Source organism: Malus domestica, chromosome 05, assembly GCF_042453785.1.
Source record: "Malus domestica chromosome 05, GDT2T_hap1".
NCBI classification, from domain to species: domain Eukaryota; kingdom Viridiplantae; phylum Streptophyta; class Magnoliopsida; order Rosales; family Rosaceae; genus Malus; species Malus domestica.
Window position 1 is genome coordinate 27,658,127 of NC_091665.1, and position 27,585 is coordinate 27,685,711.

Consider the following 27,585-nt stretch of genomic DNA (forward strand, 5'->3'; position numbering starts at 1 on the left):
TTACTTTTTCTTTTTGTCACATGGCACTTTCACAAGGAGTGGAATCCCATGCATTTGGCACGTACGTACGTGAGGCTAAATGATACTCAAATATAGACGACTCGTTTCTGGCCTGACATGTGCCATAAAAGTTTCTCCTGGATATCGGTTTTGCATTTGTCGCGTCATCAATTAACAACCAAATTTTCGGATTATGTGGCTTGAATATAAAAAGGGGAAAACTAATGAAAAGAGCTTGAAAACTTTGAGTTTTAATGATAAGGACAAAATAAAGGGTAAAATGAATAGTACCAGGATTGACTTTTTAATGTAAAAATGTGGTTTTTCGTTAAAGTAAACAGTACCAAGTGCTTTTCGTTAAAGTTCCCTATAAAAAAAACACAACTTTAAAGATACTATTGCAACGTTTTAAAGATAAAGGTAATAAAATGACGGGGTAAAAACTTAAAAGGAGTAAAATGTACTTTGCCCGAATTACTTGTTGAAACATGAGGTCCACTCCTCTTTGGTAAAAGAATCCATGAAGAGAGAGGTCGTTTTCAATTAAGGGGAACACGACATGATTTCGCATGCTGCTTACTGCAAATTTGAAAAAATGAAGGAAAGTGACCGTTGGGGTCCTGCCTCTGCCTCTGCCCCTGCCACTGCCTCTGCCACAGTTGAAATTTCTAACCCTTTTCATGTGAAGACATCAATATGGACCCTAGTTTTTACCTTTTTATTTTATGGTATATCCTCATCTTTTACTTTAACCACCCAAAGTAAGGCCCCGTTTGGAATTGAGGTGATTTTAAAAAAAACCACTGTGAAAAAAAGCTGAGGATCATTTTTGTGTTTGGTAAACTGAAAAAAAAGGGCTTATTTTGGAAGCTGCTGTGAGAATAAGCTGAAAATCAAAGGAAAAGCTGAAGTTGCTATTTGCTGCTTTGAAAAAAAGCCAGTTTTTTCAAAGCACACGGAGCTACAGTGCTCATTTAATGAAAAGACACACTATCATCCTGCTTTTTTTTCCAAAAGCACTTTCACAAAAAAGTTTACCAAACACTCTACTGGCTTTATTTCACAGCCGCTTATTCTCACAGCACAGCCGCTTATTCTCACAGCAGTTTTTTTTCAAAGCACAACAATACCAAACCAGCCCTAAATAAAAGGACAGCAACAAGGATAAATTCCTTTTTTATTTTTATTTTTGGAAATTCAATTTCTAATTTCTTTGTAAGAAAAAGGGTGAATTTTGTGGGGGGTAGAAGAGACAGAAGAACATGTCAGCCTAGTAAAATTAGCGTGTTCGAATATTAACTTTTTCTTGACATTTAGTATGACGGTCTAGTGGTATTCTTCTTCACTGGTAAGTGAAAGATCTTAGATTCGATTTTCGTTAAAGACGAATTTGAACCACATTATTACTAGCTGATTGTGAAGGTAAGCCTACTGCTCTTCCCATATTGTAGATAATATTGATTGTTAAAAAAAAAATAACTTTTTCTTTTAGTCAAAGCAATATTTTTAATATCGATTATTAAAAAAAAAAATTAAGGATGGGGTTGTAAATAAAAAAAAACAAGGATGGGGATTGGAACCCTAGATGCAAGGCAACGGACATATTGCCCTAACTAACCGTGTCCTTATCCCACAAGCTCTAAACGGTAATTCTTTCACATGCACAATATGGATCTGCACCATTGATTTTGCTTCACAAATCAGAGATGAAAAGTAAATATGGGGTCTTGAATAGTTGAATGACAATTTGACATGACATTTTATCTAAGGGGATGCAATCCACACATTATCTTGTCGGAATATCAAAGGACAAGAATTAACAAAATGTAAGAAATAAAAAACGGTGTGTGAATAACACTCCCCTTTATAATGGGCACAACATATATGTAACTCTGAGATAAATAGCACCCCCTTCTGTTTAAAATACATATCAACTGTCTCGCAACTATTTGTGTCTATTTGCTGACGACTCTATTTGTTGAAAGCAAGGCTTGAGCATCCATGCGTTCTACTATATGGCGTGCTTCTTCCTCTGTTGCTGGAACCACATTCAGTAACCTAAATCCATCTTTTGTGGCCTTTGCCTCAGGGCGTACGGTGAAAGTGAAATAAAATGTATTTGAAACCTGTTTCAAACACGAGCAAAGCAATGTGTAACTGGAACCGTAGCGAATAAACCATCATAAAAACGAAAATTCCTTAACCGAAATGGGTAACTGAAACAGGAGTAACGTCAACTTTTAATGGCATTCATTTAAAGCTAAAACTTAAGCTTTCTTATTCTTTGAACGTGCAGTTAAGGGAACATACCTCACTAGACCTGAGCTCAGGCCTGGTAACGTGGGCAACAACTTCGATGTTAATTACAGGCCGATCAGGATTATGAACTTCTGTGTAAAGCACACATGATTTGAAACGCAGGAAATCTCCAACATCCACCTGCTCATTAAAACATACATGCTTCAAACATATATCTAGCACAGAAATGGATGAATAGAAAACCAGCTTACTCTTCCATCTCCTCAAAGTCACAATCGGGGTCCATCCAGATGCAAAATAAACAGAATAAAGATAATTTGGATAAAATAAAGAACAAAAAGAGAACCGGAAAATGTGTATAAATTTCGATTGAAAGAGAAAATACTGATGATATGGATGATTTGAACAATTGAAAAGAAGGAAGCCAATGGGGTACTCACAGGTTTCAAGAAGTCAACATGATCGACTTCCAGAAAGCAAGGCACCAGGCCCGCAAAGGCATAAGCGGTGGAGAAAGCCAATTCAAATGCTCGGTGCATCAAAAACCCTCCAAAGATTCGACCATGCATGTTTCTCTGTTGTGGTTGGCAGATCAAAGAGTTTTCCAAGCTGGTATCCCTCAGAAGAATGCTATCTCTGTCTGCCAAGGCAGGCATATCACAGAAGATCCTTCCCTCAGCCAACAGAGTTTCAAGTCTATTTACTTCTCCATTCTCAAGCTCCCTTCTGTCTCCTCCTCCTCTTGTTCTTTTCCTCAGATTATTTCTGGCGTCTGCTTCGTTGAAAAGCAATATTTCTCTTTCAGTTTCTGGTGATATCCGATTAACTGCAGCAGCTTTCCCAGTCTTAGAATCACGTGCCACAAACATGAAGTTTGCTGAAAGAGCTACCGAGTCTGCATTGTCAGATCCATCTGCCAAAAAAGTTTTCTTATGAAAGTCTGATCGGTCAGAACATTAAGCACATCCCTTCACAAAAAGAGCATAAATTTAAAAGATCACACCATTACTGAGCAGACAGATGATATAATAGTCAATTTGTAGTTGACAGGATGACAAATTGGATCGTTGTTCTTATAACAGCCCATTTGTGGGCTTGTGAGTTTTGTTTCCAGATATCGAGATTACGTTAAACAGAGGCAAACTGATTATTGTTCATTAAAAAAATTAGAAGGAGACACCAGTGTCCATAAGCAAATTCTATTTCTAACATTGAAAATGCAATTGCAAACTTTTAATAGAAGTTAAGCCTTCTGAGCAAAATGCTGGAAAGGATATAGAAAGTTCTAGTTGAACTTTCAAAGGTTATCAGATTTCAAAAACAAAGTTACGTCAAATTCACAAGTACCTTGTGTTGACTGAATAACTTCTAGTTGAATCTCAATAGATGACCGCCCCACCCATATGACAGCACCAACTATTTTCAGATCGACATCAACACTAATCGACTTCTTCAGGACAATCTTGTCCACCGATGCGGTGACCAGCAAGAGTGGCCTTGTTGTGCCATCATCGTCACAGCAGTGCTGATCCATATAAAGGTTTAAAATTAAACAACATGAAGAGTACAAGCAAGAAATTCACTTGGAACAAACGTAATTTAACATGAAATAAACTAGCAACTTATCTCGTCAATCACAAGTATCTTCAGAAGACAAATTCAATCACATTATTCAACTAGACTGAAACAACTGAGAATACATTTTGAAATGAACATAACTTGAATGGCTCTTTGCATTATATCAATATTTAGAGTCAAACAGACATCGCTGCACATGATCATCACCAGGCTTCCACAGCCCCCCCCCCCCCCCCCCTTTGCATCGTACATAATAAAACAGTACCAAAGTAATTCAAAGCTTGCGACCGTCCAAATTTTACGGCACTCACCTTTCTGTTTAACTAGCAATACAAAGAAGAGAAACTGTCTCTTGGTCAAATAAGACACCGTTCCCATGACTTACAAAACTGTTCGCACTAGAAACTAAACCAATCAACGCCTCAAACAAAATGCATTCCAGATTATGGCAGCTCCTTAGAATAATCCAAAGTTTGAAAAGAATATAAACACTCCAAACCAGAAAGTTGTAGCAATGTATAGTTCAAAAGCTCGGGATTTACGAATTGAAAGTGCAATTCAGCCTAATTCATCACAAAATTCTTACATAAACAATCATAAACCCAGTTCAAGTGATCAAACTTCAAGCAGAACCCACAAATCCAGTTATAATAATAAACACTAAAAAAATTCTACCTTTACAGTAATGGTTCCAGCTAAAGCATCAAGGTCTTCAAGCAATTTCCCAATTCTGACCTCATTCCAAGGATCCCTGTACTGCTCCCGCAATATATAATCCGTCGAAAAATTGTACAGAATCTTCGTCCTGCTCTGGGACGGCGTTTTGTTCAGCAACTCGCTCTGCGGCGGCGCGTCCTTGCGCGGGTCCAGAAAGAACCTCTCGAAGATCTTCGACCTGGCTTCCCACAGCGCATTTGTCACCGGCGACTGGTACATTCCCGGCCAGAGGCTAATAGGCTTCCGGGTCGAACCGTTGGGCCCATCTTGGGCCGGAGGCGGGTTATCGAAAGGGGAAGAGAGAGTGGCGACGACGGGAATGGGAGCGGGTGAATTGGGAGTTGCAGGAGAGGAATTCAAGTCCATGGAATTTGGGGGTTTTGGGATTCTGGAAATTTGATTGATTGAACTTCGAATCATGTAAAGCTGGGGAACGACAAGACTCTCATGGAATGAGTCTTTGCATTGAGTTGGAGAAAAGTATTTTAACACATATTTTATTGGGTTGGTGAGACATGTGATTAGGCATGAGTTCTTACATTTATAAAACAGAAATTTTAACGAAAAGTTCATGGTAATGCTCATTTTAACGAAAAATCATATTTTTACATAAAAAATCAAACATGTTACTATTCATTTTATTTTTTATTTTGTCCTTATAATTAAAACTCAAAATTTCAAACATTTTTCATTAGTTTTCCTTTTATAAAACAGGTTAGCACATTTGATATCTCTTTATACCCATATTTACTACCTAAACTACCCTTACAAACCCAATTCAATTTATAATTTATCTTAAACCCATTTAAAAAATAAAAAGCTAAAATCAAAGCATTTTCTACACATTATCTCATTCCAACAGTTGCTTTTTGATGGAGTCTTCATCAACCTCTACAGCGTTGTTTTAAAAAAATCTCATGATATTTTGCGTGACGATGTATGTTGCATATGAACTTAAGTTTTTATGGTTTGATGATATAAAAACTTATAAGTTATAACCTATAAGCATATATTGCTAGATGAATCATGTCTTATCGAACAAATTGAAGGAAGTAGAGGAAATTAAAAGATGTACACGCACACTTATGAATGAGAAGGCTACTTCCCTTGCCTACAAAATAATACTAAACACCAGAAAGAGGACAATCGGTTGTCTTGTAAATGAAGCAAAGCTGACCAAAGGCCAAAAAGAACAAAAGAATAGGGGAACTTGCATAGGCAGCAGAGTCATAACGTTATATATGACATCTAAAACAATAAATTAATTCTTGCATAAATCCATTCATACTTAGTTGAAGGATTCAAAACTTTAAGATTAACGTCCATCTATAAAAAAAAGTTTACTTTTTCTCAATGGGAGAATCTTAGCGTTTTTGTCAAAACATAATGTATAAGAAAAATTACGTAATAATTAGAGCTTGATTATTAGGGGTGGATTTATTGATAAATCTTATTTTTCTTGTTAATTTTATTTTGTACTTGATGATAATTATGCAATAAGGTAATAAAGAAATTTCACATTTAAAATTTAAGTTGGGTGTAGAAAGAAGTTAGATAGGTTCAAATAAAAATTTTCATCTATTTTTAACGAAAATCGAACCTAAATAATTTAGAGGAGTTAAAAAAGAGAAAGCAAACGTGATGATCTTACATTCTAATTTTTCTATTTGCACTTATTCTCATTGCGTATTTGTTACTCTTCTTTTAATTCAATCGAACATAAAAGGAGCGAGAAAATTGTTAGTCTTCTTTAAATTCGAGGAATATGTTTCCATTTCAACTACTTTTTAAACTTTTGCACTGTTTTAAAATGCTAGACAAAAACCAGCTTATTTTATAGGAGGAGGATTGTCTGCCCTCCTAGTTTCAATGCTCTTCCATGCCCTCCTGTTTTGTGTGGTCACGGTTAAACCACATCATTATTTTATATTATTTTTTTATAAATATAATAAGACAAAAATAAATAGTAATATAAAATATTAACGTGGCTTAACCGTGACCACACAATCAGAAGGGCATGGAAGGGCACAGAAACTAGGAGGGCAGACAATCCTCCTCCTATTTTATAAGCAGAATCTCTGTTATACAATAGCACTGAATGGACAAAGATTTGAGATATTATATATGCTGTTGACAAAAAAAAAAAAAAAAAAAAAAAGAACAGAAGCTATTGGAAATTGGCAAAAGTACTAACTATTTGCCTGCTCCACAACAAATTTTATGATCTAAACAGTTCAAATTTTAGGTTATTATAACTACATTATTCATGCAAAATTTCATTCGAATCACAAATCATTTTGCCATTCAATTATTATGGTAAACATTTCATTGTTTATCAACAACTTTGTCACCGTCTATTTGTCATGTCACAATTAGATAACTAAATAACTTATGTTTTCAATGAATTTTTGCAAATATGATCTTTTAATAATAATCTAGAAAATGATTGGCTCAAATTTTAAGAAATATTGTTTAGCGAGTCTAAATGAGTGGTTAGTTTCGTATTAAAATACTAAATAGTTAGCACTTGAGCATTCTTGTACATATTGATGCAATGATTTTTACAATGAGTGAAGAAATAAATTGATATCAAATTTTTCATCCACGATATTTGAACATAAACATTGAGTATATATGAATAAATACATTTTAAGCACATGAGCTATAAGCTCCTTGCAAGTCAATTTAACCTACTAAAAATATCTTTAACCAATAGATTACTAAGGTGATCACTGGTTTTGAATGTATATGTGTTTCTTTTTTTTTCTTTTTTCTTTTTTTTTTGAAATGGTACAATATTCATTGATTAAGGGAAATAGCGTGCATAATTGGCCTTATTAAAAAATTTGTTAGAAATTTCAACCCGATTCAAGAAAAAAAGAGCGTCATGCACAAACAACATAAGTGAACCTATCCTCAAGGAAATATAATTATAAAACAGCCACATTAACTAGAAATATCCTCTAGTAAGATGTCAATGATGATGTCCGGCCGGCGGTTCCTCGAACCATGACACTTCATATTGTATTCCAATTTCGGTCCGAGTAAGCGCATATGAGCTGCATTATTAGCCTCTAAGGCCATCTCTAACCGGGGGTTGGCCAGAGGGCTCGTTTTAGCCCTCTGGCCCTCCAAGATTCTCCAAGATATTAATATTTTAATGAACAGTACAGGGCCATATTTGCCTCTGTTTCCAACCGAGGGCCAGAGGGCCAGAAGGCTCGTTTTAGCCCTATCACAAAAAACCATCTCCAACCAAGGGCCAAAGGGCCATAGGGCCAAACCTAATTTATTATTTAAAAACTACAACTAAAATGTTGTTTAAGTTTCATGTTGTATAATTTTTATGTTGGTTAATTTTATTTAATGTTGTTTCATATTGTTTAATGTTGTTTCATGTTACTTAATTTAATTTAGTTTCATGTTACTTAATTTAATTTAATGTTGTATAATGGCTTAGGAAGTTATAGGAAAAAAATAGAATTTAAAAAAAATATGAAACAAATTTTGTCAAATAGAAGTTATAGGAAAAAAAATGGAATTTAAAAAAAAATATGAAACAAATTTTGTGAAATAGAAGTTATAGGAAAAAAAATGGAATTTAAAAAACAATATGAAGTAAATTTTGTGAAATAGAAGTTATAGGAAAAAATATATATGAAACAAATTTTGTGAAATAGAAGTTGTGAAATAGAAGTTATAGGAAAAAAATGGAATTTAAAAAAAAAACCAAATTTTGTGAAATAGAAGTTATAGGAAAAAATAGAAGTTATATGAAAAATTTTGTAAATAAAAAAGAATAATAATAATGTAAAAAAAAAAAATCAAATCAAATGCAACGGCTAGTAGCCGTTTCATTTGAATTTTTTTTAAAACAATCCTGTCGGTTATAACGGACAGGAATACACCATTATCTATATATATAAAGTGAGAGCCCCAGTTTGGTGAAACATTCAATAAATCCAATATTGCCCTTTGCTTCCTTCACAATTAAAAACCACAAAAGTTTTGAAAATGAGGACAAATTCGTAAAAACACCATAATTGGGTAGAAAACAAAATCTAAAAAGTATTGGAAAAGAAAACAGAAAATTGAAAAAAAGAAGAAAAACAAGCATGTAGTCTCGGAGCCTCTCAAACTGCTAAGCAGTAGTGGGCAGTTTTCTCCCCCAAAGATTTCCACGATCTGAGTTTGGTGGGAAGGTTCAACACTAACCACCTGCATACCACCAATATTTAGAGATGAGTAATCGGAAGGAGGCTAATTTTGGTTTTCAGGAGTTCGCTGTGTGGTTTCAGTTCATTCTAAACGAAAAAGGATCGACAAACTCAGTGACAGAAATTAGTAAAAGATTTGAGCTTTCGGAACAATTATATGTGCAAAAATCGAAAACTTTCATCGGGTTAGTGATTCATGTTTTCAGTTTTCGTTCTCTTCAACTTTTGTAAATTCGATAAAAGTTATTTGTTCATCCAATTGGGTTTTTAGGAAATGTTCAATCTCTTTGTTTTTAAAGGATATGATTTCGGCTGCAGTTTAGGTTCTTGGATTGATTCCACATTTCAAATCCACTTCTGACCTACTAACCTTGATGGAGGGGAGGGGCAGAGGATGAAGAAAATTTCGGGCAAAGAGCTTTGACTTCCTGATTCACTGCGGCAACAACATACCACCATCCTCCTTTCGTTCCCATGTCACCAGAAGCAACAAGAAGATATAAAACAAAATTGGTGTTTTGAAATTCTGATTAATTTTGCTCAAGTAATGAATAATTTTGATTACTGTTTTTAGTCATTCACATGTTCTTTTTTTTGTTGTCTTCCATTTTTCGTAAATCCGATTACAGTTTTTAAAACATCAATTCATGTTACTAACAAAAAATTTCATGGCTTTCTATGGTTGTACAGACTGATTGGTTGCTGACCCATTAAGGTACCTTAATAATTCGCCCCTGTTCTTTGAACAGGTTTGTTTGTCTTGATCTGACATTGAACATATGTCAAATTATACATGCCATGCAATTTTAATTGATTGCAAGCAAGCTTATTTGCTTTCTCTGATGTACTTTAAATTTCTCTCTTGGCTTCGTTTGCAATCTTTTTTGGATTAATTCTTCATATTCTCCCAATTTTGTATATGTTGGACAAAGAAATTGTTCTCTTATTTCTATCATATGTTTTAACTGTTATTATTTCAAAGTATGTCATTCCTGGCAGATTCTAACAGATTTTGCTATTCTCAAGCGTCAAAAGAAAGAAATTGAGGAGCTTTGAGCCAAATTGAGTTTAATTATAAATATAGATCGCCTACGTAAAATAAAGGAATTTAAATATTCTGCATGTTTTAGGAATCTCATTCAGAAAAGTTGGGCAGAGGACATCTTTATTGGTGTTTTATTTAATACATTTTGAATCTTATCCTGCAGCCTGTCATTTTTCTTCATGGGGTTCTGGAGGAGTAACTTCACCAAGTTTTCAAAGTAATCAAAGATTCTTCAATCCCGAGTTGTACCGATCATTCTGTTTGATCAGGTTGCAGTATGTTCACCCTTTATGATAAGTTATTATATAAAGCTCAATTTGTTTATGTTTTGGTAATTTTGTAGTAGAAATGCCAGAAATCGATAATGTACTTAGTTCCGTTCCGTTTCCGGGAATTAGTTTCGATAGTTTGAATGTGTAAGTCGAGTGAATTAAGGTTGTTGTAATCTATTTGTGAGTTTAAGTGATTCCCCTCATTTGGTTTTCATTTTAGTTCGGCTTTATAGTAAATGCAATTCCAGTTCCTAAAGCTCAAAGAGAAGGTCGACAAATGTACGTTTACAGCTATATGTCGTGTTCCTTTTGAGTATGTGATTGGGCTTTTGTCTTTCTTCCATTTGAATCATCAGTTTTCCTTTCAATTTTCACGGAATTTTTTTTTTGACATGTAATGGAAGTTTGTAGGGTTTATGCGATTTATAGTGATGTAAATAAAGTTGTTGCGAAGAAGACCTCCCTTACTCTCTGAAACCGTAAACGGAACGAAACGGTAATTCTCCGCGCCTTGTCCTTTTCCATTGAAGAGTTTCAAATTACTTTCCTATTTTTTTTTCTCATTGAATTGTCTTTCAAGTGTAATTATTTAAATGGGATTGACACATATACTGGAAATATGAAATTGGAAAATTTCAACAATGGGATTGTGTGGCACAATAGCCAGTAGACAAAAGGGAATAGATTGAATTAGTTGGACTCATTTTTTACTGCCTTATTGCAGAGATTATCACTTCCCTCCCCAACTTTTTACTGATCTATGTCCACTTCGTCCTACTTATTTAAATGCCTTAATCTCTTGAATGCTTCTTCTTTGCTTTTTTGTCCATTTTCAGTTTTTAAATTGTATTCTTTGTTCCTTATATATTGACATTTTGTATTTTGCTTGCTTAAGTCATTACGATTCTCATACGACTGGGATCATGAATATTATAGATGGACCCAATGGATCTTCCTTCAGCGATTAAAGAGGGGATTGGCGTATCAGGTATGCATAAGATATTGGCGGTGGTAGTTTCTATCATTTCCACCAGTGCACAGATCTAATACTCTACTTTGTTACATTCAGGCTGAAGTGCCAGTTAATTGGTGCCCGCTTTTGGTACTGTATTGGCAAATGAAGAAGTGATAAGATGGTTTCAGTGACCGTGGGGATCAGAAAGGTATATATTGGTTTGGTGCATTTTCATTTTACCATCTAAGATTATAAAAAAAAAAAAAAAAAACTTATTGGCTTAATTCCAATTTTCTGATGGTTTTATAATTTTACTATGTCAATTTGTAGTGTCATTATTTATTACCAAGCAACCACTGTAGAGATTATAACTTCTCTCCCCAACTTTTTACTGATCTTTGTCCACTTCATCCAATTATTTAAATGCCTTAAATCTCTTCAATGCTTCTTCTTTGCTTTTTCGCCCATTTTCGGGTTTTAACACATTTTGTGATTGTGCAACAGGTATTGGATTGATTTTGGCAAGTGTAATTTTTTGTTAACATTGATTAGATTCGGACCTTTGTGTCAATTGAAGTCATTGCTGCTCGGTTAGCTGAGGTATGATTGCTAGCTTTTTCTCTTTAGTGCAATACAAAATGTTTTGAGTTGTTATATGGACTTAAGATTTAGTAAGTACTTGCCGAAAGTCATGGGATTTTGAAATATCGATGTCTTGCTTGCTTATAAGCTTACAAATTTATTTTTAGCTTAAACATCTAAGAACCAAGGTAGTCCTTTTTCACTGCCTCACTGCGTACAATGTGTTCATGATTTACACAATAGAATCCTCAACTCCATGATTACCTGTTTTCTTTCATATATGTTTTTCTTTTACTAATTTATGTTTTAACATTTTGTTCTCTTTCAAATTTCGTAAATCTGAGTTTTTGAAAACACATACAATTCATGTTACCAACAAAACCTTTGATGCTTTTACACACTCATTGGTTGCAGACCCATTTGTCGAGGCACGAACAAAAAGGAAGGGGGGGAACTGTATTATTGTCATAGCTTTTATGTTGGCAGTGAGCCTTGAAGAAAAGGAAGGGTGATAACAGTGGAAGAGGTGGCTTTTTGCTTTTGGCCTTTTGTTTTCTTCATTTTGCTGAATGTTGAGACTTGAGAAAAGAACTTCTAATGTTGAAACCTAATTCAATGTGAAAACGTACCTAATCATGTTAGCATATAAATTTGATTGTTATTTTGTTCAATTTACACCTTCACGTTTCTAAATGAATATAAATTTACATTTTGCCTTCGCAGTCGAAATCGATGGTCAAAAAGCTACCCATTATTGAACTCTATCCGATATTTCATCTATTCCCACTCCCTTATAATCCTAAAAAATATTAAATGAAATATGTTCCAACCAAATGCTTGACTTTTAAATACTTGACAATTATATCATGTCCATATATAAATTAGAGGCATTCACATTAAGCTAACTCGACAAGAAACACATCTCTGGTGCAATAGGGAATGTTGACATTAAACAATAATATGATAGGGTTTAGGGTTATTACAAAAAGTTTAAAATTCTACTCATCCAGTTGACATAAAAATTAAAACGATATAAACTACGCTAATTTATAATATTTTTTTTTAAAAAAAAAACCCTTAAGGCTAAATTATATCCAAGGCCTAACACCAACCAACAAGTGTATAAAGGCCCGTCATTTTCTTGCATTGATACTTATTACACTTCAAAAATATTTTGTGATTATTTTATTTTGTTCTTTTGTATTATAGTGTTATGTACATAAAGCTTTTGTTTTCATCTGTTCGTAGGCATCTGTATACACCTTTTCGTATTTGTGGAATGTCACAAAATTTGTATTCTATTTAGGTTCATTATGTTTATTAATTTTTTAGATAAATTTTTCCATGGAGTGTGCTCAAAGTCGTACAAGACAGTGGCGTCAATCATTGAGTCCTGAAGAACATCAAAGATATCTAGCTCGACGACGTCTAATAGCACAAGAAAAAAGACAACAAATTCCAACTCCAAGTGATGATCATACTACGACATCTCCCAGTAACATACAGCAAGAAATTCCTGGTATTTATTTCATATTCTTTTTTCTTAAACTCATAATTAAAAAAATTTTAAAAATCTAATTTCTATTTTTTTTAAACTATGCAACAAGTAGGTCCCAGTAATATACAAGAACGAGTTCATTTGGCTAACTATGATGTTGAGGTCAACCCCAGTAATATACAACAACAAATTCCAGGTATTTATTTAAATTTCTTTATTTGTATTTGTTTCACACTTTAAAAATTAGGTAATTTTTAGAACACTATTTTGTGCATTGAAATCTCATTTTATTCTTTTGTTCGTACTCTCATATTGATCTCAATGTTGTAATTATTTTTATTGGTAGTCTTACAAAATATTAGACCACAACTAAATATATTAAATATTAAACATTAAATTTTTACCTAATCATATTATAATGTGGTGTATTTATTAGAACAAATTGAGCATGAAAGCGCGAGTTCAAGGGTTCTGTCAGATATCACAAATCGTGATGACCAAACTTTTGCTACAATGCGTATTCATATAGGATCATTGACACATTCGAATAGGTCACAAATATATGATGGGATGCTCTCAACTCTTCCCCATAATGGTGAGCTTAGTATATAATTCTATCTATATATAGAAGATATATTATTAGTTACAAAGGAAATTCTTATACTGAGTGTTGGATATTCATGTACAAATATCAGAAGAAGAACATGCAACTAGAACCAATCGTCATGTGCGGCAAAGTAGAGGAAGAGGAAACCACAATTGTGCTAGAAATTATAATGAGAATCGAGGTATCCTAGGTTGCCGCTTACCTGCTCCAACCACATGTCCGTACTGCTACGCACAATTGTTTACTCGAGAAACTTTGAATATGTGTTGCTTGAAAGGAAGAGTTGCTTTACCCCCAATACAATCTCCACCAGAAATGGTTGCTCTTTTCTCTGACCAAACAAATGAGGGTAGACACTTCAGGCAAAATATTCGAGCTTACAATCACGCATTTGCATTCACTTCAATGGGAGTACACGTGGATGAAAGAATAAATATTAGTGGCCGTGAGATTTACACATTTCATGCTCAAGGTGCATTATATCATAAGATTGGTGGACTTTTACCACATGAAGGAAACAGACCGCGATTTTTACAAGCCTATATATATGACACTGAGCATGAAGTTGAAAACCGAATGTGTGAAAGTGAAGTTTTAGATAGACGTGTGGTTGAAAAGATACAACAGATGTTGAACAACCATAATCCTTTTGTTCATACATTGCGAAGCCTCGGACAACGCCAAGATTTGCCGAATTGCAAGTTGATCCTAAAAGAGCAACCAATAGATCGGCGTCAGTATAGTCTACCATCAGCATCACAAGTTGCAGCAATTATAATAGATGGAGATGATGCCACCATTGCAAATGGAAGGGATATCGTGGTCGAGACAATTAGTGGAAGACTTTCTCACGTCCGAGACTATGTCGGATTTTATGATCCGTTACAGTATCCACTATTGCTACCTTACGGTACATATGGTTGGGATGTTAATAGTCGTGATGATGGTGGAAGAGCAATAACATGTTGCGACTATTATGCTTATATGTTACAGGTTTGTACCAATAACATAATTTACTTCCCAATATATATAAATGAATGATGATTCCCATATTAAAAGCAATATATGAAATTTGCTTCTGCAGATACGCCATAATGGATCATCACTTTTGCTTCGAGGTGGGCGTCTCTTGCAACAATATGCTGTAGATAACTACATTAAAATTGAATCACAAAAACTTCGATGGCTGCGTTCTAATCAAGCCACAGTTAGAGCAGATCTCTATAAAGGACTTCAAGACTCTTTAAATGCAGGTCAACACAATGCAGGTATATATATCATTTCAGTTATCGTTATTTAAAAATATAACTTTGTTCAAAATCTGTACAATATATATAGTTAGTTGAAAATAAAAAATTAACAGGTAGCATTGGGCGTAGAATTATTTTACCATCATCATTTGTTGGAAGCCCACGTGACATGTACCAACGATATCAAGATGCAATGACTCTGGTTCAAAGATTCGGAAAGCCAGATCTTTTTATTACCATGACATGTAACCCAAGTTGGGAAGAAATCAAAAGTGAATTACTCGCTGGACAAACTCCACAAGATCGTCCTGACTTACTCACTAGAGTATTTCGTGCAAAACTTGAGCAACTAAAAGAAGACATCATTGAAAAGGGGGTACTGGGCAGTGTTGTTGCGTACGCATACGTTATTGAGTTTCAGAAACGTGGTCTTCCACATGTGCATATGCTGGTGGTGTTAGATGAAAATGATAAGATCAATAACCCAGATGAGTATGACCGAATTGTTAGAGTTGAAATACCAAACAAAGACGTAGAGCCTCAACTTTACAATGTAATGTTAAAGCATATGATTCATGGCCCATGCGGGATTCATAATCCTCAATCTCCATGTATGAAAAATGGGAGCTGTAAGAGAAAGTATCCCAAACCATTTGCACCAGTCACTGTTCAAGGAAATGATTCGTATCCAATTTATCAAAGGCGAGGAAATCGATTGCCCGTTTCTCTTGATCGACAAGGAAACATAATGGTTGATAATAGTTGGGTCATTCCATATAATCCATGGTTGCTGTTAAGGTATGATTGTCACATCAATGTTGAAATTTGTGCAAGCATAAAAAGTGTCAAGTACTTATATAAGTATGTTTACAAAGGCCCAGATAGAGTGACAGTCGAAGTGCAATCAGACCTTGAATACGATGAAATAAAGCAGTTTCAGGATGCAAGATGGGTTTGCGCACCAGAGGCATTATGGAAGATATTCAAGTTCATTATTAATCGAATTTACCCATCTGTTGAGCGATTGCAAATACATCTTCCTAATATGCACCAAGTTCAGTTTCGTGCCGACGAGAGCATAATAAATATTCTACATGATGAGAGTACAAGAAAGACAATGTTAACTGAATTTTTTACACTTAATCATGTGGATGCAGAAGCGCGACGATACTTATACATGGAAATCCCATCACATTACAGATGGATTCAAGCTCAAAGAAAGTGGTCTAAAAGAATGAATCGTAACAAGGTTATTGGGCGAATATATGCAGTTTCACCTGCTGAAGGTGAAAAATTTTACCTTCGAATTCTTCTTAATCATGTTAGAGGACCAACATCCTTCACAAACTTGAGAACGATTAATGGGGTTTTGCATCCAACATTTAAACAGGCAGCAGAACAACGAGGTTTATTAGAAAGAGATGAGAGTATTCGACAATGTTTGCTAGAGGCCTCCACAATTCAAATGTCATCGGCTTTACGAAGATTATTCGTCACCATATTGGTATATTGTGCACCAATTGGTGTTCGAGGGTTATGGGATGAGTTCTATCCATTCATGATAGAAGATTATGTTACCATGACTAACATGACTCCCACACTTGCTACCAACAGACTCTTGCATGAGTTGAACATACTTTTGGTTCAATTTAATAAGAGTATAAACGAGTTTGATTTCCCCCAAATGACAAGAGGAAATGAATCAAGTTCAGGAATGACAAGATGTATTGAAGATGAGATATCCATAGGTATTCCACAACAAGATCTTGATGCAATTGAACGCTTAAATGATGACCAAAGAAATGCGTTTAACATAATAATGGGTGCAGTTCAACGATCAGAGAATGCAACTTTTTTTGTGGATGGTCCCGGTGGAACTGGAAAAACTTACTTATATCGCGCATTGTTAGTAAGCTTGAGAAGGTTGGGGCACATAGTATTAGCAACAGCATCATCTGGAATAGCAGCTACGATATTTCCTGGTGGGAGGACAGCACATTCTAAATTCAAGATACCACTTAGTCTCGATGCATCATCGATGTGTTCGATTGGTAAGCAATCTGATTTAGCAAAGCTAATACAAAAGGCAAAGGCAATTATCTGGGATGAAGCAACAATGACGCATCGTCATGCATTTGAAGCACTCGATCGAACATTCAGAGACCTAACGGATATTGACTTACCATTTGGGGGAAAAATAATGATATTTGGGGGAGATTTTCGACAAGTTCTTCCTGTTATCCGGAAAGGAACCAAGTCCGAACTAATCCAAGCAAGTGTTGTTAAGGCATCATTTTGGTCAGAGGTAAACATTTTAAAACTCAAACAAAACATGAGATCCATAAATGATCGTGAATTTTCAGAATTTTTACTTCGTGTTGGTGATGGGAATGAAGATGTTATTATGGATGATATGGTAAAACTACCTGAATGCATGGTGATACCATGGGAGAGTGAGCATTCCATTAATCAATTAATTGCCAAAATCTTCCCTAACTTAGAGGATCATATGAATGATGCAACCTACATGGTGGAAATGGCAGTGGTAACTCCTACAAATGAAGTCATTGATATGTTAAATGAAAAGATAATCAATATGTTTCCAGGTTTAGAAGAGACAATGTATTCATTTGATTCAGTTGAGGATGATGAAAGGAATTTGTATCAGCCAGAGTTCTTGAATTCAATCTCACTTGGTGGTTTGCCTCTGCACAAGTTAACTCTAAAAAGAGGTGCTCCAATCATGCTTTTAAGGAATATTGATCCAAAATTGGGATTGTGTAATGGTACAAGATTATTGTGTCGTGGTTCTTACCGAAATCTTATTGATGCTGAAATTCTAACTGGACAATTTGCCGGATCCAGAGTTTTTTTACCAAGAATCCCTCTTAAAAGTACTGATACTGCTGGGCTTCCATTTGAACTTACAAGAAAGCAGTTTCCAGTGAAACTAAGTTTCTCTATCACTATAAACAAATCTCAAGGTCAGACAATACCACATGTAGGCGTTTACCTTCCAGATCACGTCTTCAGTCATGGACAATTATATGTGGCTTTATCGAGGGGGGTCTCAAAGTCAACCACAACTGTGTTAGTAAAAAATGGCTTCATAGTCGGCCAACAAGGTGTATTTACACGGAATGTAGTATACAAAGAAGTCTTGCTTCATTCCAGCTAATTATGGTGATTCCTAATAGGTAACAACTTTATTAACGATAATCTTTCAATATGCATTTCTCACTTATCTTTTAACTCTTTTTATTTGATTTTTAATTTTCTCACTATTGTTTGTAGATTGGCAATGAAAATTTGAAGTGTCAATCAGGAACGAATGGATGGAAATTGCAGCATTGATGTCAATTTTCTTTTCAAAAGAAACAATGACATTTAGACTTTATGGGTATTGTGAAAAATGTACATATTGTGATGTCGGTTTTATATTTTGACATTTAAGTTGTTTTGTATTTTGCTACGAGTACTTAATGTTTTCATCTACTTTTTTTTTATTCACATCTACTTACTATTGTTTATGAACACAAGGTAGGAACTTGCTTCCAGATGATGTTGTTTGACAATTGCATGAATAACATTTAAATCATTACTGTAGGCAAAGTGAAAACAAAAAATATGACAATTTTTTAAGACGTGCATGATAAAGATAAAGTTCCTCTTTGCTCAATACATCTAAAATATATCTTGACAATCACAATGAAAAAGACTAACACAATACACCTTTAGGGGCGCGTAGCGCCCGTGATGCAAAAATGCCTCTCGCACGCACGTTAGTGCGTGCGGAGAGACTAGTTTAGTATATTAAATAATAGTATGTATTCCTGTCGGTTATAACCGACAGGAATAACAAAACATTAAAAAAAAAAATAGCCAGCTCGAGGCTGGCTGGCTGGCCAAAGCAGCCAGCCCTCCAGCCCTCTCTGATCCCGTGGGGCCCTCCCAGATTCCAGAGCCCTCTGGCCAAGCCCTCGGTTGGAGACGGTTTTAGGGCTATTTTCGGCCCTCTGACTCTTTGGACCCTTCGGTTAGAAATGGCCTAACAAGTTCGACTTTGGCTGAGTGAAAGCAAGGAGGAAAGTACACACATCATTAATGATAGGTCCCAACAATGAACAATCTTCCTCACACCGCTGCACAGCAGCACGCGTGATGCTCGAATCTCCTTCGAAAATAACATCGACTTCACTTGGGTAGAGTTCCTGGACAAACACTACTGCCTTCCTTGCCGCTAGAAGCTCAGCTTGCAGCGGCGATGCAACGTTTTCAAGCGGTTCAGAGACTCCAGCCGCAAAAGAGTTCCCTAACTACCCAGGACAGTCTCTGACATTTTAGGGGTCCTGTGCAAAATTTATAAAATGACCATTCCTTAAAATATTTTAAAAAAGTAGAACAATATATTGATGCTAAAAAACAATCAGTTAAATCAAAACAAACTTTACCACTCACTTATTGCAAGTTTATAAATATCATTAATTATAAGTAAAAAAGAGTTACGAACATAACCTTCACTAAATAAGCAAAAGAAGTTCAATCTTAAACAACCAAACATGAAAAAAAACTTCAAAACTCTAATTTTAAAGTTTCACTTGAATATAACATATTATTATATAATAAAATTGAAAAAAAAATATCGTTTTTAGAGTGTTATTATTAACACTAAAAATATCTCATTATACTCCAAATTTTTATATTTAGAAGGGAAAAAAATTACTCTTATAAAGAGTGCACAATGAGATTTTAAAGTGCTGACAAAAATAATATTTTAAATATAGAACATTATTACATAATATTATATGGTAAAAATTTTGGGGGCCCTTCAAATTTGTGGCATGTGCTACTGCACCTCCTCCTTTCCTCGACCGCTCCTCCCATGCCCCGTCAAAGTTACACTTGATCCAGCCCCCAAAAAAATTAAATTGCGTGTGTTCCCCCAAATCCTTATTTTAAAGGCCAACTCTTCAATACCATCCCTTTGAAGCTACTATTGATAAGCCTACCTTGTGCACTATATCATGCATTTTTACGCACCCTTCCTTGTCACTCTCTAACAACAAAAAACTACTCTTGAGTATCTCAATCAATGTTTCTACACACTTTCCTGCTTCCCTCTTGGAATCGATGTCTTTAAACAGCTGAAGTCCAACCCCAAATTTCACTAAATCATGAACCAGTATATCACTGCTTTCCGGATATATGCAGCAGAACAGAAACAATGATTTCGCTTCCTCGCTCCCTAAACATTCGTAGCTCAACTCTATTTTCCGATACGCTTCTTGTACCATCCCTGGAATATTTTCGGGGCAAGGCTTTCTTAGTTGTCTCAGTGCATCCTCCCACGTTTGCTTGCTTTTATGCTGCAGTGCCCTTCCAACAGTTGCAATTGCAATTGGTAAACCGGCACATTCACTCAGAACCTGTTGTGCTACCGGACGTAGCTCAGGAGATTCAATGGAACTGCCTGCCATCTCTCTAAGCAAACTCCAAGCTTCTTGCTCTGGCAAAATACCAATAGGCAAACTCTTCTTGTTGCCGGACAGATGGAAACTACTTTGAGCTCTCATGCTAACACTAAATTCATTCAGGAGTCCCAACATAAAGATTATCTTACACTTTCCGTTGGGTGACCCATAAGGGATTCCGATGGCCTCAAGATCAATCATTTCCCGGACATCAAGAAATACTACAAGCAACCTCCTAGAGTCTTTGGACATTCGAGCACGCAGCACCTTTGCCCGTTCAAACAAATTCCCATTTCCCAACTTCACTTGTAGATTATCTGCAATCTCATCTTGTATTCGTCTCAAGTTGGGATCAAGGGATACAACAGTCATGACAACTTCTTCAAATAGACCTTGCTGCTTGACTCTCTCCATGAACTCTTTCGTCGTTACTGTATCTCCTGTTTTGATTTCCCCACAATTAATGCTAATCAAGTTGATATTTTCAACCTGCAGAGCCCTCAAGATCTCCCTTGTACATGGTAGTTTGTATTCCAAGCGCTCCGAAAGCTTCATGGGTGGTGGTTCAGTAAAGTTGGATCTTCCCGAGGAGCTAGCCCCGTCACGAGCCATAACAGATTTGATCATAGAATGACAGAAACAATGAATGAAAATAAGCAGCTAATAAAGAACAAGAGGAATCGGAAACTGTGAATAGAGAAATGCATGGTCTTGAAGCAGACTTTACTCACAAAAATCAACTTAGCTTTGTCAGCAAAAGGAATAGGAAACTGTGAATGGTCAAGTCTAAACAAACATTAATTTGAAAAGTAATTAGCCGCAGCAAACATTTTAGAAGCAGTCAAAAATAGCAGCAAAAATTTTAAAAAAAAAAAAATATTCCAAACCCAAAGGAAAGAATTAACTAGTAATTAGGCTAGAATCTCGTCTAGGGTTTGAAATGATATGGAGGCCAAAAAATAAGATGACAGAAAAATTTGACTTAACTAATATATGCGTCATTTTTTTTGTATTATGAAAATGCCCTTCATATGTCTCGTACTTTTCACGCCAGCCATTAACGTTTAACAAAACGAAAGGTATAAATTGAAACAATTTTAAAACCTTAAGGTTGAAGAGACGACTGACCAAACCAAAGATATAAATTGATGCAATTCTGAAATCTCGATGTAAAATAATAAAATTAAAATCATGCGACCTATTTGAAAACCATTATAAAATCAAAAGGTGCAAAATGCCTTAGCACAAACCTTATCATCTTAATATTTATTTTTCTATAGCTAGTGGTTTGTAGCTTAATATCCTAGAAAATTGTCGGCTATATATGTATGGATGTCCCAAAATACATGTACCAGAAGAACTTATAAGAATTATAAGGTAAAAAAACTCTAAATGTGTGACCAGATGTACCAAATCTCATAAGTTCGATAGCTTCAGAAATCCATATTTGCATGCGTGACCATATCCCTTCTAAGGATGGTAAACCTCCTTAGAAGGCAAAACTCAACATATAACTTCGAAGTTGTTTACTGGACAATAGAAACGCAAAATACTTATGAAGATTAAGTTTCTTTCCGACTGTCGTTCAGCTCCTTCTGAAGATTTTCACTTGCCCCGCTGATACTTAACTTCACTTCCCTTGGTGTGCTAAGGGAACCTAAACATAAATTCTCCATTCGAGGGCATTCTTCAACGGTTAACTCTTCCAGTGATGGCCAATCTAAATTACATTTGCCTTGAGAAAAAATTATGAGATTTGGTAGAGCGCGAAGTTCCAAATAACTTAGCTGAGGGAGCAAGCTGTTATCCTCTGATTCTTCATCCGCTAGCGGTTTTGCAACTACCACTTCCATCTTCTTGCACTCAATTATGGATAGACCTTTGAGCTTCACCATACCCCTAGCAATGGAAGGAGAGAGTAGAAGCTCCAAACTGATACAATCAGAAATGTGTAATGATGTTAACTGAAAGCCTTGAATTTGATTGGAACCCCTGATTTGCGTCATTTGAGTTTGGGAAATTGAAGATGTTTTGCCAGACTGAGGAAGTGTTGCAGTGGGTTCTTCATTGGCATTTGACCCTGTGGACTCAAAAATCTCTTCCAGGGAATTGCAACCCTTCACAATTAACTTGTCTAGTTTATGCAATCTATTCTGCACCTCAACTGTTACCAGAAGAACTAAGTTGCTACAACCGGACACATGCAGGTCTCGGAGTTCATTGAAAGAGTAGGGTAGAAGCTCCCTGCTCCATAACTGTCTGAAATTTTGCATATCACGAATTTCTAGCGTCTCCAGAACTGGAAAACCAACCTGAAAATGCATCGAACTTTGTTAGTACCAACAATGATGAAAAGTTAAAACTTGCCAGCATAGATTTAGAGTGATGTGCAAACCTCTTCATTAAAAATATGGTTTGGAACACCATAAATTGATCCCATGGCTTCAGATGATGGAACAAACGTCTCCATGGTAAGGCAGCCAATCACCAAAGTTGTCAATGATGGCCAGTGAATAGCGCATGGAGCACGGCAAAATGTTCTGAGGGAGGGTAAATTATCAAGATGGAGAGATTTTACTTGAGGGAAAACAATTATCTTTGTTGCCTCTTCATCTCCATGGCCTCGTTCATTTTCGGCAAGAATGTCTCGCATCGCAGCACAATCACTTATATACATAGATTCTAGTTTCACGAGATTTTCAGCAACGAACCGTGGGAACACATATCTCAAATTTCCACACTGCATAACTTGGAGCATTCTTAAATTTTGAAACGCCATGATGTTTTGAGGTGGATTCCACATGTATTTCAACAAGGGTAGCTTACTCAACTCCATTATTTCCAAGTCAGAGAACAGTGCAGGAAATTGCTTTGGATTCTGTTTCATTTCTAGATCTTCAAAGTCGAAAACTGTTTCCAGTGACCTACATTCCCTTACTTCAAGTTGTTCCAGACTTTGTAAGTCCTGCACCCAACTGAACGAGAAAATACCAGTTAGCTTAGCACATTCCTTCACCGTCACAAATCGCAGCTGCCAAAAGGGACTAACCTGTTGAATTAAAGAGATTGTCAGCTGAGCTATCCTGATTTTTTTACAAGTTTTGACACAGAGTTTAGCAGCTGGGGTAACATATTACAATCTTAAGGAAAGGGAAAATACCTTGGTGTCAAATAAATGTTGTTTTGTGGCATAAGCAATGCTACTTTCTGGAGCCAAACTATCTGGGGAAAGACTCATGATTTTTGGTAGGTATTCCAACTTCAACGTGATCAATCCAGGAAAGTTGATCTGACATGTTGTTTTGCTGATCCCAACGAACCCTGGTAGTCTTTCAAGATTCAAGCGTAGCAAATTGGGGTGATTGATCTCGTTGACTTCTTCCTCATTTTCCGATCCTTCAGAGGCAACAATCTGTTTTGAGGTCTGATCTTTTAAGGCAACAATCTCTTCCAAATAGTTGCAATTCTGTATGTCTAGCTCTTCGAGTTGCTTCAGATGGCTAGCTACTGATAATAAGAAGAGATATTTTAGAAGGTAACATCTACTCACCTTAACACATCTCAGATTTCCTAGACATTGACCAAATTGACTTGGTATCTTCCATAAATGTGTTAATTTAGGTAGAGATGATAAAGATAACTCTCTAAGTCCGTTAAATGACCCCATTGGAAGCTCGCCATGAAAAACCGCCTTGAGCTCCTTTAGTTCATTGATCTTCAGAGTATGCAGGACAGGGAAAACGCTTACGTATCCTATGTCAAAGACATGTTGCAGATCTTCAGATTGGCAGAGCTTTAGAGATTTCAAGTTTAAACAACAGCTTCTTCTCAGGTCATTAAGAGTTCTGCTCATATACTTCATGTCTAACTCTAGAACGTTAGTTTTCTCTAGCAATATAGTTATTCTACTCTCCGCAGGAGATTCTGCTGCATAGCTAAGTCTCAAGTAGTTCTCACAGGGATTCACATCCCAACAACTATTGTTCCACCATCCTATTGAGATCTTAAATCTTTCAAGCTGATCAAACTGCACCCCTGTTGACTTTACAAGTGGATTCAGAGCAATTTCTAAAGTAGTCAATTGGGACAAGGAACTTAGCTCTGGAGCAAAATGACAAGTGATGCCCCTGATTTTTGAACCTTGATTTCGATCCTTATGTCTGTTCCCTTCATCTAGTTGTGCTTGGGTTTGTTCCTCAACCTCCCATTGCTGGAAGCTATTCCACAGGTACAGTTCTTCTAGATGAGCTAAACTCGATATGACACCCATTGGAATTTTCATAACTCTGCATCCTGTCAAATCTAGCAACCTTAGATTTGACAAGTTTTTAATTTCATCAGGAAATTGATCGAAGTTGGATCCACAAAAGCTGAGTACCATGAGTGTCCTTAGCTCTCCAATTACGGATCTAGCTTCCACACTGAGATTGCAATTCTCTAGACGCAGCGTTTGAAGGTTTCTCAACAGTGGAATCGATGGTAGTATTGGCAGTGGAAATCTGCTTCTGATGGCTAAAACCTTGATGCCTTCACTTGTTCTCAGAATAGTGGCAGGTGGTTCCAATGGACATTTATCAGTGCATGAAACTAATAAAAGCTCGTTATGCATACGAGTTTTATTGGTTATAATGAGTGTACTAGAAGAGTATTTGCCAGGCCAATCCTTCAATTCCACCTTGTGTCTGGTCACAAATCCTTCTTTACCATCAGTAGCTATTGATAAGGCTACATCCCGCACCACATCATGCATTTTGACACACCCTTCCTTGTTACTGTCTAACAACAAAAAACAACTTTTGAGTATGTCAACCAACGTTTCTACACGGTTTCTTCCTTGTACCAGTGAATCAATACCTTTAAACAACCCAAGCCCGAAACCATATCTAACCAAATCTTCAACCGGTATATTGCTGCATTCTGGATACAGACAACACAGGAAAAAACATGATTTGGCTTCCTCGCTTTCTAGACATTCATAACTTAGCTCTATTTTCCGGTAAACTTCATGTATCATTCCCGGAATGTTTTCTGGGCAAGCGTTTCTTAGTTGTGTGAGTGCATCATCCCACATCTTCTTGCTTTTATGTCTTAGCGCTCTTCCCACCGTCGAAATTGCAATTGGCAAACCAGCACATTCTCTTAAAACCTGTTGCGCTACAGGACGTAGCTCAGGAGACTCAATGGATCTGCCTGCCATGTCCTTAAACAAAGTCCATGCATCTTGTTCTGGCAACACACTGATCGGAAAATTCCTTTTGGTTTCTATGTCATTGAATATATCTTGATTTCGTGATGACACCAAGATTTTGCAGCAAGATGGAATTCCTACTTCCTCCATATCTATCTGTGTCCAAACGTTATCTAATATTACAAGGACCCTCTTATTACCCGATAATCTTTCTTTTAACTTGTTTGCTCTTCCAGCTAAACTTTGCCCTGTGAGCTTCAGACCTAGAAAATCTGCGATTTCCTGTTGAATATGACTTAAGTCAGGAGTTTGGGCAAAAACTGCCATCGCAACCTCATCGAATAGATTCAATGCTTTTGCTCTCTTCCCAACTTCTTTCACCAAAGTTGTCTTGCCAATACCTCCCATTCCACATATCACAACCGGATTGATTTGATCATCGGTTAGAGCATTCATTACATCTCTAATGGTTAAATTTCTTGATTCAAAATGTATATTGCCCTTTACGGATGTAGATGCCAATAACAATTTGAAATTTCTTTTAGTTCTCACCTCACTGAAGACATTTGAGTGTTTGGCTACCAATATGATCTTGCATCTTTCCTTGCTATCACCACCAAGGATTCCAACTGCCACCAAATCAAGTAATTCCCAAACATCAGCCAAAATCACGAGTAGCCTCTTCGAGTCCATGGACATGATTCTAGAATTTAGCTTCTCTGCTCGCTCAAGTAAACTTTGATCTTCCAAAGTCAGCCCCAGCACATCTGCTATTACACCTTGTATCCTTTTCAGGTCAGGATTCTGGGACACAAGTGCCACCGCAACCTCTTCATATAAATCTTGCTCTTTGACTCTGCGGATGAACTCTTTCGTTGTTACAGCATCTTCCCGTTCAATTATTCCAGCAATACCAATCATATCGATATTGTCATCTTGCAGAGCTTTCAGGATCTCCTCTGAATAGGGTAATCTATGCTGAGGACCCTCAAAAAGTTCCATTGCTGCTGCTGGAGGGGCAGGGTCAGATGTTCCTGAGGAGCTGCCCCCTTCATGTATTGCCGAAAACCCTATCTCCGGGGGAGGAGCAGGATACGAAACCCTCGTGAAACTCCCATCTCTAAGAAGGTTGTCAACCACCAAACTCATCTTCTTAGCCTTCTCACCCAAGTAACGCCGCGACTTCAACTTCGAAAACCAACCATTAAAACACCTTGGCTTCTCAACTCTTTCGTTTCCAAAACAAGTCTCCATTTCTTGTATAGTCTTGTTTACATTGCACAGCCAGGTCTCAACTTCAGGAGCGATTGTCTCCAAATTCCGGGCTGCTGCCTCCACGGCGAGTTTCACCCCGTCTCTTTTGCCAACCAGCCTCTCAGTTTGATCGGTGAGATGCTCTACATTACTCTTGTAATGGATCAAATAACTTAACTTTCGCCAAACCGGAGTCACAGTGAACTGAGCCAGTTTGGTAACAGCTGAAATGCAAATATCCATCTTTTTGTATTTTCTTTTTCTTCCTCTTCCGGTGACTATGATCAGAAATCGCAAAACAAAGCAATAACAAAGGCAAAGAAAGAAAGAACTTTTTCACTTACAGATTAACGAAAACGAAGTAATACCAAAGACAAAGAAAGAAAGGACCCCTTCACATAGAGATTCACACGATGAAAGCAACCATGGCAATACCAAAGACAAAAAAAAAATATTTAAAACAAGGGCGGCTATTTAATAGCAAGAGTAATGTTAGGTTGACAATCTATTTAAATTATAGTCTGTAAATCGGTTGTTGATGATTAACCATTTGATTTCTTCCTAAAATTTTATTATTTTAAGGCAAATGGTTATATAATTAAATTTATAAAAAAAACAAGTTGATTAACAAACTTCAATTCATGTGTTGATGCCTCACATTTGCTATGAAAATTTAGGTTGACTTTTCAATC

General features: G+C 36.2%; 4 protein-coding genes and 1 long non-coding RNA gene across 18 annotated transcripts; 2 read left to right on the plus strand and 3 right to left on the minus strand.

The window, feature by feature from the left end:
- Positions 1 to 1,707: 1,707 nt before the first annotated feature.
- On the minus strand, positions 1,708 to 5,099 carry LOC103409235 (acyl-coenzyme A thioesterase 2, chloroplastic-like). Its single transcript, XM_008348049.4, has 5 exons — positions 4,513 to 5,099; positions 3,607 to 3,784; positions 2,700 to 3,172; positions 2,311 to 2,439; positions 1,708 to 2,126 (listed from the first exon to the last, which is right to left on the minus strand). Exons 1-5 carry the CDS (start codon positions 4,972 to 4,974, stop codon positions 1,956 to 1,958), a joined length of 1,413 nt encoding a protein of 470 aa, XP_008346271.3. The 5' UTR covers positions 4,975 to 5,099; the 3' UTR covers positions 1,708 to 1,955.
- Positions 5,100 to 8,650: 3,551 nt separating this feature from the next.
- Positions 8,651 to 12,296, plus strand: LOC103419974 (uncharacterized). Of its 14 annotated transcripts, none has more exons than XR_011581410.1 (10): positions 8,651 to 8,956; positions 9,090 to 9,315; positions 9,462 to 9,486; positions 9,980 to 10,085; positions 10,309 to 10,367; positions 10,500 to 10,584; positions 10,984 to 11,076; positions 11,158 to 11,251; positions 11,548 to 11,643; positions 12,040 to 12,296. It is a non-coding gene; the product is annotated as an uncharacterized lncRNA (long non-coding RNA). The 14 variants fall into 14 exon arrangements; XR_011581411.1 differs by having other exon boundaries at positions 8,653 to 8,956; positions 9,071 to 9,315; XR_003773367.2 differs by lacking the exon at positions 8,651 to 8,956 and having other exon boundaries at positions 9,095 to 9,315; positions 9,462 to 9,520.
- Positions 12,297 to 12,961: 665 nt separating this feature from the next.
- Positions 12,962 to 18,494, plus strand: LOC114825124 (uncharacterized). Its single transcript, XM_029103480.2, has 7 exons — positions 12,962 to 13,144; positions 13,236 to 13,319; positions 13,560 to 13,718; positions 13,819 to 14,723; positions 14,815 to 14,998; positions 15,094 to 18,177; positions 18,275 to 18,494. Exons 1-6 carry the CDS (start codon positions 12,970 to 12,972, stop codon positions 18,156 to 18,158), a joined length of 4,572 nt encoding a protein of 1,523 aa, XP_028959313.2. The 5' UTR covers positions 12,962 to 12,969; the 3' UTR covers positions 18,159 to 18,177; positions 18,275 to 18,494.
- Positions 18,495 to 19,950: 1,456 nt separating this feature from the next.
- LOC103409247 (disease resistance protein At4g27190-like) lies at positions 19,951 to 21,063 on the minus strand. Its single transcript, XM_008348061.3, has one exon. It carries the CDS (start codon positions 21,061 to 21,063, stop codon positions 19,951 to 19,953), a length of 1,113 nt encoding a protein of 370 aa, XP_008346283.3.
- Positions 21,064 to 21,650: 587 nt separating this feature from the next.
- Positions 21,651 to 27,335, minus strand: LOC103409248 (putative disease resistance protein RGA1). Its single transcript, XM_070822507.1, has 3 exons — positions 23,612 to 27,335; positions 22,847 to 23,500; positions 21,651 to 22,763 (listed from the first exon to the last, which is right to left on the minus strand). Exons 1-3 carry the CDS (start codon positions 27,134 to 27,136, stop codon positions 22,014 to 22,016), a joined length of 4,929 nt encoding a protein of 1,642 aa, XP_070678608.1. The 5' UTR covers positions 27,137 to 27,335; the 3' UTR covers positions 21,651 to 22,013.
- Between the last annotated feature and the right edge of the window lie 250 nt (positions 27,336 to 27,585).